A 14,220-nucleotide genomic window follows, 5' to 3' on the forward strand; every position below is an offset into this window, starting at 1 on the left:
TTTTCTTTGCCATTTTTTATATATATGATTTCTGCAATATAATCCTTCTTATTTTATTTATCAATCATTGTTTACACTATTATTATTGCTTTATGTTATCTGTATTATTATTTTTGCAATAACTAGCCAAGATAATATATATAATAGGCTACTATCTCTTTATTTAATTGAACTATTATTATAATTTTGTGTACTAAATGTCCTAAATCATTTTCTATGTTGTTGTGATGCTTTGGCAATACAAAATGTACTTTTTTGTCATGCCAATAAAGCTTTCTGAATTTAATTGAAATTTAGAGAGAGAGAGAGAGAGAGAGAGAGAGAGAGAGAGAGAGCGGAAGTAGCGGAGAGTCTCAGAAACTAAATAAGGTTTGTTTAAGAAGTCGCAAATGTTCAAGACATGATTACGGTTTGCTTGAAGGGATTTCACCTCTTGTGGAAGTTAAAAATTTTTTTTACCTGTTTTGTGTTTCCCTTGCCATTTCTCACTGTAAATTAAAAGTGGTCGAACCGTTTTGTATCTGATTTGAGCGCTTCTCCTTCTTCTTCTTCTTCTAGTTTTATGGTGGGTGGCATCCAACGTTAAGGTGCAATACCGCCACCTACTATACCGGAGTGTGAACCAGAGTGACTAACAGGATACTTAAACCCCCAAAAACAAAACCTAAAAAAAAAAATAATAATAATAAATAAATAAACAAAAAAGTCAATCAATAAATAAAATAAATAAATAATAATAATAATAATAATAATAATAATAATAATAAATAATCTTTATATCCTATTAATTAACCCAGTTTCCCTCAAAAATAAAATTTAAGAATTATAACTTCCTGCTTGATTGAGTATTTGCTTTACATCTAGTGTCTCCTGTGGTGTCCTTCTGAATATTTCTCTTTCTGTAACATATTTTCAGTGTTGGGCAGTAGCGTCGCTACAAGTAGTGACGCTACTAGCTTAACTACATTTCTCAGTAGCGTGGTGGTAGCGTCGCTGTTTTCTGAATCAAATAGCTTTTCAGTAGCTAAGCTATTATTTTGATCAAGTAACGCGGTAGCGTCAACAAAAGCTACAAGCTATATATTGTTCTATACTTTAAGCTCAAATCGGAAATATAACTGCTACGGATCACTGATCCTGGGTCAGTAAGCGACGCCACCGCCACTAAACCTCGTGATGCCATTGGCTCATTAAACTGTCAGTCAAACCGTATTATTCCTCCCGCCTCTCTCGTGAATGAAGTGCGGCACGCAGTTTGAAGCATCTCAGCGTGTTTGCAGACTTGAGGTAAATAAAGAAGTGTTGATTGAAAGTACATTTATAAAGGCTAATTTTTTTTTTTTTTTGCATTCGAAGATATGAGAAAAGTGTGTCTTAGTCTAGCACTGGTTGTCAAGACTTTTGTTGTCGATATTTTAGCTAAATGTCAGAAAAAAACTGAGCGCCCACATAGCAACAGAAAACTGTATAATCTGCAATGCTAGTGATGGGCGCCTTGATTTTACTATTTGAAGCAGGCTAGTGCTCTGGGAAGATCTCAAACTCAGAAGTACAAGATGGGCAGAGAGTGGGTGTCAAATTCATGGCGAAAGGCAAAATATTTCGGTTCGTTAGTAAAAACAAACAAACAAAAAACGTCCAGGTTCCATAGCAAAATAAGAATGAAACCGTGTTCTAGTCTAAACGAATTATAATAATCTTTGCTAATATTCTGAATACTTCAAACTGCTTTGGACTTTGCAGTAGCAAATTATGCCTTTACTATTCCAACATGACAGAATATGATATTCAGCTGTTTGGTCGCGCTGGTGTCTTACGCGCACACTATGTTCATTTGAAAAATAAAACACAGTCACCCAAAAGTTACACTAGTCAATTTAAATAGTGTGTATAACATGCAGTTCAGCATGACCACCGGTCCTGTGGCACATTTTTGCTCATCATGATATTTTCCGTCGACGTGCATGAAGTACAAAGCTTACCCAATGCATAATAATTTTGCTTCAAATACATTGCAGATATGGAAACATTTGTATTTGTGGCAAGAGAGGTAGTCTACATAAGCCCATCTTTACTTTCACATTTAATTTGTTTTGGATTGTTTAGGCAAATTTATTTATTTATTTATTTCATCATTGTTCTGTTCTGAATAAGATTAAAGTTAAAGGATTTGTTGTGGAGTGAGGGAAATAATGTCATAACATTATGCTGTAGGCCTGTTTATTTCAGAATATAATAAAATGTGACCCTGGACCACAAAACCAGTCTTAAGTCGCTGGGGTATATTTGTAGCAATAGCCAAAAATACATTGTATGGGTCAAAATTATTGATTTTTCTTTTATGTCAAAAATCATTAGGAAATTAAGTAAAGATCAAGTTACATTAAGATTTTTTGTAAAATTCCTACTGTAAACCTATCAAAATGTAATTTTTGATTAGTAATATGCATTTTTAAGAACTTAATTTGGGCAACTTTAAAGGTGATTTTCTCAGTATTTTGATTTTTTTGCACCCTTAGATTCCAGATTTTCAAATAGATGTATCTCGGCCAAATATTGTCCTATCCTAACAAACTATACATCAATAGAAAGCTTATTTATTGAGCTTTCATATGATGTATATATCTCAGTTTTGTAAAATTTAACCTTATGACTGGTTTTGTGGTCCAGGGTCACAAATGTGACTTATAGGCCTAGCCGCTGTGACCTGTCGGTTAAATTTTTACGTTAATGCATTTTACCTTCTGCAAACGAAAATAGCCGCTTGATTCGGTTATATATTCTTACTGTCAGTTAACAAATTTACAATAGAATTTAGCTTTGCTTCCCAGATAGTAACAGAGTCTGGGCCAAATCTGGCTTACATTCCACACTTGTCTTTTATTCACAGTCTTGACTGCAAAAGTTTGTGATTTGTTATGTACTATAGATTCTGACAATTAAAAAAATCAGGCTCCTGTATTCATGAAATCAATCACTATCTTTGTTCAAACACGGCAGTAAATTAAAGTGCTGTTTTTGTGCGGTCTGTCATATTTTAGTAGCTATATACAACAAATCTACAGCGCTTCCTTTAGGCTATTTATTACGAAGCTGTCAACACTGTAAACTCTGACGACATGCAATCAGTTGACGAACACCCATCCATATATAGACTATGTTATTCAATAATATGTATAAAATTATTTTATTTACAAATTTTGTGTTTTCCCTGTTTTATTAGTTTAATATTGTGAGACTGGTGCCATTGCTTTTTTGTTTTTATTTTTTTCAAGAAAGAATTCAACCCCCCAGAATATGAGATAAATCCAGCCCTGTACATGATACAGATTTTTATGCCAAATTGGTTTGGAAGAGTGGTTGAATAAACGATTAAACTGAACTTGCATGCCTGTATGACTGACAATTTAATTGATCACTGAGAGAGCACTGACTTTGTATGATGTTGGTTCAATAGAAAAATGAAATTTTAAAAAATAGCTTAGATGTAGTGAACTACTTTTGCCATGATGCTGTAGCTTAGCTTGCTACATTACCAAAGGCTGTAGCTTTAGTGTAGTTAAGCTTCATTTAATGAAGAGTAACTGTTAGCTTAGCTTACTACATTTTCCAAGTAGCTTGCCCATCACTGCATATTTTGAACAGTGACATAGTACATGATCTACTGATTCCTCCGCCTGACTGCACTCACACTGACCTGTTGGATGTTTCCCGATGAGATGCAATGTCTTATTTAGTCTTGTGTGACCCAGTCTTAATCTTAATATAAAATTTTCTTCCTTGATACTTCACCCTGTTTTCCTCATCCTTCCCATTTCCTTCTGGTATAGAGATGTCTGCCTGTGTTTCCCTTATTCCATTTATCTTGCCATTTCCTGATGATTTTACTGTTAATCATTGTCTTTATTTCTGCCTGATTGCATCCTTTGATAATAAATCAGCACTGATTTGAGCTCGCCTAATTGTACTGCATAAGTACAGTCAAAACTAAGTCAGAACTGCTGCTGAAGTTTAGCAAACCCAAACGTTCAAATCTTCCGCAACGTCCACAAACCAACGTAAAATGTGCATTACCACCACCTACTGATCTGGAGTGTGAAGAAAACAGATTTGGTAGGAAAAGAAAGAAAAAAAATTAATACAAAATTCTATTCTTTTCATATTTCCTGTCATTTTAGGTAATTGTACAACTCCTCATGAATTATTGATTGCATGTGTCTATTCCCTTTTATACTACGGGGCCGTTGAATGCTTGAATCTGATTGGCTGACGAACGTTATAAGGGTGTGCATTATTTTCAGGGAAAAGCACGGCGAATGTAGTTCTAGGGAGCACTTGACCACAGTACATGTCTATATCACTTCGCCACCCGATTTCAGTTATTTCAAAGGTCCTTACAGCCCAAAACAGCTAAATAACCAAAAGCTACAGTGACACTGGCCAAACGAATACATACAGTAAACAACAGGATAAAAATGACAGATTATTTCCATGTTTTTTGCATTATATTACGCTTTATTATGTACGGAAAGCACAAACTCTATGTCTCTCTCTCTCTCACAGATGCACACACAAACAGTTAGTACTCGCGTTAGCATACACGCTAATGTTGTTAGCGCTGCTCTGACGATTAACAATTTAAAAACTACATGACAGTTCTCACACGCAAGGTAACAATGGTGTGGTCTTGAAGAAATTGAACTAAAAGTTTAACTGTTTGGGAGACACACAGACTTGAGAGAGCTAATTCATGCATTAATCTCTCTCTCTCTCTCTCTCTCTCTTTCTGTCTGTCTGTCTACTTGTCTGTCGTGTAAATTTCATTATTAACTGCATTACTTTGCTATCAACGGCTCAAGCATCATTACTAGGTCTAAAATGACGTTTTGGAACTAGCAACGAAGCGATTGGAGGAGCTGCATAAGAAATTAATCCTACCCACATTAGCGTTTTAAGGATAAAAATGGGACGAATGTCTTGAAATATATCATCTGATCGATGTCTTGAGGTGTAGTAACTGTAGTATAAGCGGAATAACTGACTTCGGGTGTGCATTATTTTCTAAAAATTCTATGGCCCGTCGTCAATTATTCCTTACATAGTGTCTTGCACTGTAACAAATTTCTGTAGTTTTCACAGCATTATTACTGTAAAATGAACAAATCCATACTGTGGAATATGTATACAGTAAGTTGCTGTAAATCGGCAATGCATCATGGGTAAAAATACAACCGCGGGAAATTCTACAGTAAAATAATATTTTCCTGTGAATCACATTGCAGTAGTTGAGATCGGCATTTTTCTCTCAGCTGGATTAACCGACGTAATGGGCGTATTTTTTTCCAATTTGACCTCAGAAAGGTAAAGTTGTTCTTTATTTTTCCATATTTTTGGTCATTATTGTTATATTTACAGTTTTCACTCGAGACGTTATGTGTGTTTAACTTTCAGAGAGCGGGAGACAGAGAGAGTCGACCATGAGAAGGAGAGACATGGAGACCGTGGAACCGGGCGGACATCCACATTAACCGGTAAGTGTTCGCGTATTATTGCAAAAAGCATTAAATTTTGATATATTTTCAGGCATGGCAACATTTTATTGCTAAAGCCATTATTTCGGTAAAGAACTGACATGGCTGTATACATTTAATCTGGAAGTGCGTCTGTGTGTTTGTGGATTAGCTGTTTGAAGCCACATGTGTTTTTCTCTTGCTAGATACTGCGCGATGGATACTGCTTTAATACTGACGAAATGCAGAAACAGGTAAGGCGTTAAAAGTGAATGGCAAGTAGCAAAATCTGCCACGTTGGACTCCATGGGAGCAGATGGGGAGGAGCTGTAAGCCTCTGTCGTACATGGCAACCCAACCCGTGGTAAGCCACGGGCTGACTTGTCGGCAATACTGCGGGAAAACGCCAGTCCGGAGTGAGCCGAGATGCCATGCCCATCATGGGACTCGGTCGTGCTGAAGCGGTCTCACATGAAACAAGCTTAGCGGGGCCGAGGCGGCCTGGCCCGCTGCGTGAAAGGCGCGGCCCGCAAGGGCGGACGAACGCTCGCAGGCCTTGGAGGGGAGATGCGGCCGGTCCCACCAGGTGGCGGCGCCACGCGGGCAAAGATGCACCACCACAGCGCGCTCGACCTGGGGAACCGACACATATCCCCTGCAGCCCCGCCATCAAGGGTGGCGAGGGGAGAGGAGCTGGGCAGCGGGCGAGATGAAAAAGGTGCCCGCCAGGTCTTAACCAGCTCCTCGTGCACCTCCGGGAAGAATGGCACCGAGGGGGGGTGTGGCGGTGCCGCCGGAGCCCTCCCCAGGAACCAGTCGTCCAGCCGAGAAGGATTGGCCGCAGGCGATGGAGTAACCTCTAGACCGATCCCCCTGGCGGCTCGGAGGAGCATAGCCGAGAGCTCGGAGTCTATTTCCGACGGAGCAGCAACCACGGAGGGGCGTTGCGCCGCCGGAAGAGCATCTTCACTCCCTGACTCTCCCTCAGATGCAGCGACCGACATCTCTTCCTCCTGTGGAGCACCAAAGGAGACGCCCAGCCCGAATGGCGGGGAGGCGTACTGCTCTGGCATCTCGACGGGGGTATGCTGACGGGCGGAAGACCGCAGGGCCTTTGGGGCCGGCAGTACGTTCAGCACCGTGACTTGTAAATCCCCCTTGTGCCTCGCCACAGCGGCAGGAAAACTTCTCCGGTCCAACCGCCGGCCGTGGGGCGCGAGGGGGGGCCTACCCGTGAGCGAGCGGCGAGTCTTCAACATCCCAATGGTCATGCGTTCACAGTGAACGCACGAACCATCCGTGAAAGCTGCCTCAGCATGTTCGAGGCACAGACATGTGAAGCAGCTTTCATGTCCGTCCAGAGAGGTGAGATAACTGCCGCACCAAGAAGCACACGGCCGGAAAGCCATTCTGAAAAGAACGTCTTTACACGGCCGTGAGAAATTGCTCTTTTAGTCCCGGTCTGCCACCACTGTGCACTCAATGGGGCTTGCTCGCTGGAGAGCAGGAGGCTTTTTGTGGCCATGAAAACGGCCGCCTGCAGGACCCCGCTGGCGGCGCCGAGAAATTCACTTTTTCAGAAAGATTGTCTTTTATTCAATCAGCGCACGCCAGCAGAGAAGAACAGCAGCAGCAGGAACGTGAAGTTTTTCTTTCTTGAAGAAATCAAAGGCTTGAGCATGAAGGCTCTGAAAGCGAAAGTCTGGTGCACGCCGCCATCTTATATACCCATATGTACGGGGGCGTGGCTGGCGCGCACGTCCACTCGCCAATTTTCAATTGGCCTTTTTTGATAAGGCTCAGAGATGATCGGTCTCTCAAGCGAGATCCCAATGTAACGTCGAAGTGATTCGACTGAAGGGGTAACAACAATACGGGTGAATGAGGAGATGGCGTCGTCGGTGCTCGGTGCTGGCCTGGGTGAATCTTTCCTTCTCCGGTGCTTCCCAGTGACAGTGGCCAGTGAGGGGTGGGTGCAGGACGTGCGATCAACCCGGTGACTGGGTCCAGGAAGTGGAGAACCAATCGGTCACGGCGAGTCTGCAGGAAGAGCGATAGAGAGAGTCGGTAAGTGTTACACCTCATTGGAGATCATTCTCACTCGTCTGTGCTGAACCGTCTGCTTATATTGAGGTCTTGGCTGTGAGCGATTGGTCCGTGGTGAGTGGCTCCAGGTGCTGGTTGTGTGTTGCCAGGGCGACGCTGATTGTTCCTCGGGACTCCCGCCACATATTTCAAAGACATTTGTCATTATTTTTCTTCCATAGAGCAACTAGCTCAAACAAATGCTTTATGGCAGAATAAAGCACTCCTGATTTAGATAGTGAGTCTCTCAAGTAAGTAAAAGCAAGTTTGTAAGTCTTTAACAATGTTAAAAGGAAAAGGTGATTAAAAAATCATGGTAGCTTTAATGTTTTTATGACTGCGAATATTTATGCAAAACCCAAGTAAAAATGTAATATTTGTTAACAATTTGGATTATAAATGCAATATTGTCACTTCTTAGTAAAAAGAGAAGTATCCTTAACTAAGGTGGTCACACATTTTGTTAAACTGAAAAGCAAAATAGTACATAATTGGTGGGAAACCACTTACAATTTAAGGTTAAAATTTATTTTAAGAAGAACTTATTCCTGATATGGCGTCATGGACCAAGCACAGTGTTTACTGCCAAATCATGTTAATGGGGATGATTATCACGGAAAATGCCACATTTAAAGAACGCTATCTTTCTAATTAAATCTTTCACGTAAATTCAGAGGGAGCTAACATAGGCTACTGATTCTCACGAAAATTAATGTATAAATATTTATGTTTTTTTTCCCACCAAACACACAGGCAATATCAGCATATATACGTGGTTACAGTTGGAAAGAGGCAAGTTTCTTTTCCGAATGTCCAACGCAAGAATAGCCTATTGTTTATATTTAATAAGCATTTTAACTCAGTCCCCCTATTTACAATGAAATATGCATCCAAACTGCAGTATTTAAAATAGACATAACTTTAAAGCAAGTTTTGTACCTTTACCTTCTGTGGTAGGCTATCCTGAGACAAAATGGAAATGGAATGGAAAGTATTTCCTGTATTGACCAGGTGCTAATGTGTTACTACTGTTAATTTCTTCTTACTTTCTCTTCAGTGAAGTTGCAAGACAAATATGTAAAACCATGAGGTTTACATTAAGCAAAGTTTCTAATTACTTCATCCAGTTGTAGTTGAGTGATCATTGCACAAGATAAAGTGATTTTGTGGTTATGAGTAAGAAAGATTAGTGGGATCTCTAACTTTTAGAAACTCTAACTGTATTGTCAAGGAAGAGACAGAAGTGTAATAAAATACATTTTAGTAACAAAAGATAGACAAGAGTAATTAACAACTGCTAAATAAATGCCATGAGTAAAAAAGGAATAAAGTGCATAGGATGCATAAAATGCAAGCAAATCTGTTGGGTGTTAACATGTCAAAGCTGTGTTATCTTATGGAAAGATACTGTTATCAACTGCAATCAGTTATATTAAATGTCAGTTAGAAAATCAGATACTGATAATATACAATAATGCCAAGGTCTCTGGAAGATAATAAAATCTAGAAGACGCAGATGTGGCCCTGGAGTAAGGGCAGAAGGTCCTTAGCCTGGAACACTCAAACAAAGGTGTTGAAGTGAAAGTTTGCTCACCGGAGCTTAACCTTGTTGCAAATGTCTTTTTGTCTTCTAGACTCTTTGGGCAAGAGAGTCTGAACTTGGTCAATCCGCTTTGTCTTTTAGGATGGAGACCCAGGATGTGCTGCATATGTTGTTGTCTCACTAGATGAAGACTAGACTCATAGGCTACAGGCTCAGAACGTGGTCTTACCTGTTTCTGCCTCAAAGCTGGAGACTCAGAGCGTGAGATGTCTGTTTCTGTCTCTCTAGACAGTGGACTCAGAATGTTGGTGTTTCTGCTATTGCCTCTTCTCTTACAGGATTTAATACGGAGGTTGATCTGCTATTATCTCACCCTTGCAGGGCTCAGACTCAGAATGGGTTGTACTGGTTGACCAATGTGAAGTCCTGTCGTTCCTGGGCTTGGTAACAGAGGTCTTCTTCTTGCCCTTTAAGAAATGTCTGGCTGTTGTCCTAGCATCTTTATCTGATGGCGTTGGACAGTTTGCTTATGTTAGTTCACAAAGATCTAATCAAAATGTAGCAAACCTTTTGTGGTCAGAGAAGGGACACACCATAAACCACATTGTTGGTTCATGAACAGGTCAGATGGATGTCCGAAAGAGTTTAACTTTACAGGTCAAAATCTCGGGATGAAACTTGATCTAGTCCACTATTTAGCTTATTTTTTTTCTTTACGAAAATCACAGTTATGACAATAAAGAACAGCAAACACACTCCACACAAACACAGAATCAGTGGCAGTAAATAAGAAGGTGCTCTATTATGACACTCAGCATCAGTCTTATCTGTTCCTTCCTTGATTGTTATTTTGCCAAGAGATTCACACCTGTTAGAGAGAGGTACTCAAGTTGAACTACAAATACGTCTTGTGAGAAAAAAATTACTGAAGCAAATTCAACAGCATCAAATTAAATTCTATTTAAGAAGGTGTCAGTGTTTTAAAATATTGATACTTACTTTGTATGCAATTTGCAGAGTGTACCATCTGAATATGAACCAGCAGGACACTCATCACACACTGTGTCCCTGAATTCTGTTCCTATACAAATGCAATGAAAAAAAATAAAAACAGTATCAGTACATGAGCAATAAGACAGTGACTGGTCTCACAGATACTGACATCATTATACAGTATACATGATTCAACTAACTAATAATCTGCCTAATCATAATTTAGTGGATTTTTTTTTCCAAGAGTCACAAGCAAGCAATGTCTATCATGAGCAACCACATCCTTTTATCCTACTTTACCCAAGTAATATGATATTTACATCATTCATTTTAATACAATGCAAGCAGAGTTATTGTTCTCAGTTTTTATGAATGTAAAGTTGTTTGATTGCTAAAAGACTGACCGGTTTGGTTGACATATTTTCCAGGTAAGCAGGTTGAATGTTTCATGGCTTTTTTACAGTTTGAAAATAAATCTATACAGTAATAACCAGGCAGAGGTTCACACACTGTATTTGATATTAATGTACATGCCTGCTTTACTCTCAGTCCATTACCTTTGACAAGAAAGTAAACAAATGAGTCAATTGTAGAAAACCTGGCAATAACATGTCAGCTGGAGAAAAACAGAAAAACAATTACAATATATATTTGAAAGCATAAAATCACGATAACTCACTAAAAGAGAAACTAATTTTTACTCACTTGGATCACAGACAGAACATGACAGACATTCTGTCAGTCCATTAGGAGCATTATTGTAGGTCATCACAAGGCATGAATCACATGTTGTGCTTGTGAACACATCACAATGTTTATGAACTCGCTTTCCTAGACAATATAAAAAAATCACCAGCACATTTATTATTCTTTATTTATTATGTTTATTACGTGAATAACTTTTACATGTATTTGTAACTGTATAAGTTGTATGTATTGTACAATATGTTTGTATATTTGTAACTGTTTAGACTTAAGTTTTTTTGTTTGTTTCCTATATTCTGTCTCTTGATTTTAGGTTAACAAATTGCACACTTGACCAATAAAAGTAAAATAGTTTTGATATAATAAAAAAAAGTCTCTGACCACATCAGTCCCAAAATGAGAGATTATTTTATGAGCATATTTCAGTTGTTCAAAACTAATTAATTATAGAGTTTCAAGCCAATAGGGAAAAGTATCATATGACCCCTTTAAGTATCTGCATCTATTATGTTGATGAGTGAAGAGCAGTCTTATCCAGGACTTACCTGGATCACACATTGGGCAACACTCTCCATTAATTTCATATTCTGCATTATTACACTCTGCCATGCAAAGCAAAATGTTCATAAATAGGAGTGGTAGTAGTTTCCACATGTCAAGGAACTAAATAAATCATCACTGGTCAGATATGAGTCCTCTGCAAATCTGACTTTGCTGCAACATAGAACGTTTGCATTATTGACCCTCTAATTGTCCAATTTAATACTGTAAAGTTGTTTGACACAACCCATATTGTTAAAAGCGCTGTATAAATAAAGGTGACTTGACTACAGAGATGGTCATTTTGCGCTTTTTGTTTTAGGGACCTGAAAAAGAGATTTGTGTGAAATGGCTTTCAGAAAAATATACAGGAATAATTTGTGCCAGATCCTTACAACTCCCTGGTATTTAATCATTAAACATGTTGACAATGTGACCACATGTGCTTTTGTCTCATTTCCTTTCTTTTAAATTTATTTTACTAAATTGTATGGGTCTCAAATCTAAACACCAATTATACACTGACTGCAATACTTACCAGCAGGTCACGTCAACTCAGCAATGACAATTTACAAAAGAAAAGAAAAGTTCAGCATTCATTAGAGCATTCATAAAAAATGAAGATGCTACATACATTCCTTACACTTTCTCAAAAGAACAAAACTAAATATGATTTAATCATCCAGTTACTTTACCTACTACTTTAAGTGAGAGTACAAAAACTGTCATATAAATATCAGATGAATCATACAGCAATCTATGGGTTTGCAGTAAACCCCCATACCAAACAGTCAAGTGGGTGAGTAATATACTGTAAAGTTTTGAAAAACATCCTCAGTTCAGTTTTTTCTGTGAATTGATCACACAGAAATGGAAATTCCATCATCATTTATTCACCCTCATGTTGTTCCAAAACTTGCATGAGTGTTAGTAATCTGTTTTGGTTACCACTGGCTTCGATTTTCTTTGACGTTCCACAAAAAGCAGTTAGTTATAGGTTTGGAGTGACATGAGGATTAATAAATAGTGGCAAAATTTGGGGTGAAGCGTCCCTTTACTTTAGTCAGAGTTTCTTCTGCCAAAACCTAGATTATGTTATAATTAGTTTTACAAATGGAAATTAAAATGCAAGGAGGGTTAATTCATGACTACATGTGGCGATGACATCATCAGGTGTAATTGTCAGGGAATTCACAGACAACTCATCATGTTAAAAATGCGCACAGTGTGATATTTTGATGGTCCTAATTTGAAACTTTGGATGAAATCAAAAATGAAACCTGCTAAATGAATACATGGGAATCTAAATGAGACAGCATGGGAACTCCAGAAAACAAGGTTAACTTAATAAAAACCATTAAAAAAATTTTTTGTCAACCCAGAGTATGTTTCAGACATTCTCAACAGAGCGCCAAATCCATGAGTCATCACAGAAACATATACTAAAAAAGAGGAATCACACCATGTTTCTTTTTTTAGAAAAATTATATATTGATTGAGTAGTAATTATATAAACAATGTGTTTTTGCAGCGTTTAGCAATGTAGCCAATCACAGACACATCTGTGGATTACTTGAATGCAATCAGTGTTTTTTAGACTGGAATACACAGGATTTTTGCCCCGATTTTCCACCAATTTATAGTCGGAAGAAGTTGACGATAGTTGGCAAAAACAGTCTGCAGATCTGAGTCAAACAATTACATAGAAAATTGTGTAGTGTATTAACTTCACATGATTTCATCCAGAGGATATTAAACATGTTTGATCTTTTGAGCCAATTTTATTACAAATATTTCTTTCATTTTTTCAGCAACAAGGCACACATTTGTGCATGAGATTGCTGTATCTGAACAACTTTAAAGTCTGGTAGTGAATGGTCCTCAGTTGTTTAGTGTATGATAGCCAATTTTTCCTCTGTGAGTATTACAAAGTCGGTAAGAGGATTATGCCTATTGTTTTAAAAATGGTTTATATTTTATAAGTCAGGATTTTACACAACTTTTGCACTGATTTTCCACCGATTTACAGTCTAGAGAAGTTGGTGCTATAGTTGCCAAAAGTTAGAACCAGTCTGCAGATTTAAGAGAAAATAACATAGAGTATGATGGTCACAGAAACACAGACTACGTTTTTTGCTTTAGATTTTGTCTTTAATAATGTTTGAACTTTGTTAGGGTAGAAGTTTTTGCTGTGGTATTGAAATTGGAATCGTGAATTGTACAATTTAATTGGTATATAATTTTGGTTTCATATAAGTGTATTTATTATAATAACAGGATTTAAAAAAAAAGTTGCTTGAAATAAAACATTTTGGTAACACTTTCTATGAAGCCCGTATTTATAATACATTATAAGGGTATTCTTAAGGCATTATAATGAATGCATAATGCATTATAAAAAACCTTATAATATGTTATATCATCTCATGAGTATTCATAAGAACAGTTTAAATGTATTATAATTTTTACTTTTTTGTGGTTATAGCTTTTAAGAGAATGATTACCTCCTCATAGTTATAACATATTATAAGTATCATATCTTGCCATGTTTCTCATGTCACTTTACTTAAAGCATACAAAGACCACTTATAAGTAATTATAATAATATTTCCCAAAGAACCCTAGGATCAGGTATCAGTTTAGATAAATGTGTAATATGAACAGTTTGATGATTTTGATGGTACCCTTCAGACAGCTTTTGATAAGTAACTCTGCAACTGCATGTCAGCTAGCAGTAATTATTATTATGCTGAATATATGCTAACACTAAATTTCGATGTTTCCCCAAAAGACAAACTATTATGTTATATTATAAGTAACTTTGCAAGTACATTCTACCTAGCC

The 14,220-nt window shown here is 37.8% G+C and overlaps 1 protein-coding gene across 1 annotated transcript in view; it reads right to left on the reverse strand.

Annotated features, from left to right (window-relative positions):
* Positions 1-10,900, reverse strand: part of LOC141287702 (tumor necrosis factor receptor superfamily member 14) — a 31,943-nt gene extending 21,043 nt beyond the window's left edge. The window contains 2 exon segments of the mRNA XM_073819841.1: positions 10,536-10,688; positions 10,837-10,900. Coding sequence (XP_073675942.1) covers positions 10,536-10,688; positions 10,837-10,900 — 217 coding nt within the window.
* Positions 10,901-14,220: the final 3,320 nt, after the last annotated feature.

The sequence above is a fragment of the Garra rufa genome, chromosome 15 (genome assembly GCF_049309525.1).
Source record: "Garra rufa chromosome 15, GarRuf1.0, whole genome shotgun sequence".
NCBI lineage: Eukaryota > Metazoa > Chordata > Actinopteri > Cypriniformes > Cyprinidae > Garra > Garra rufa.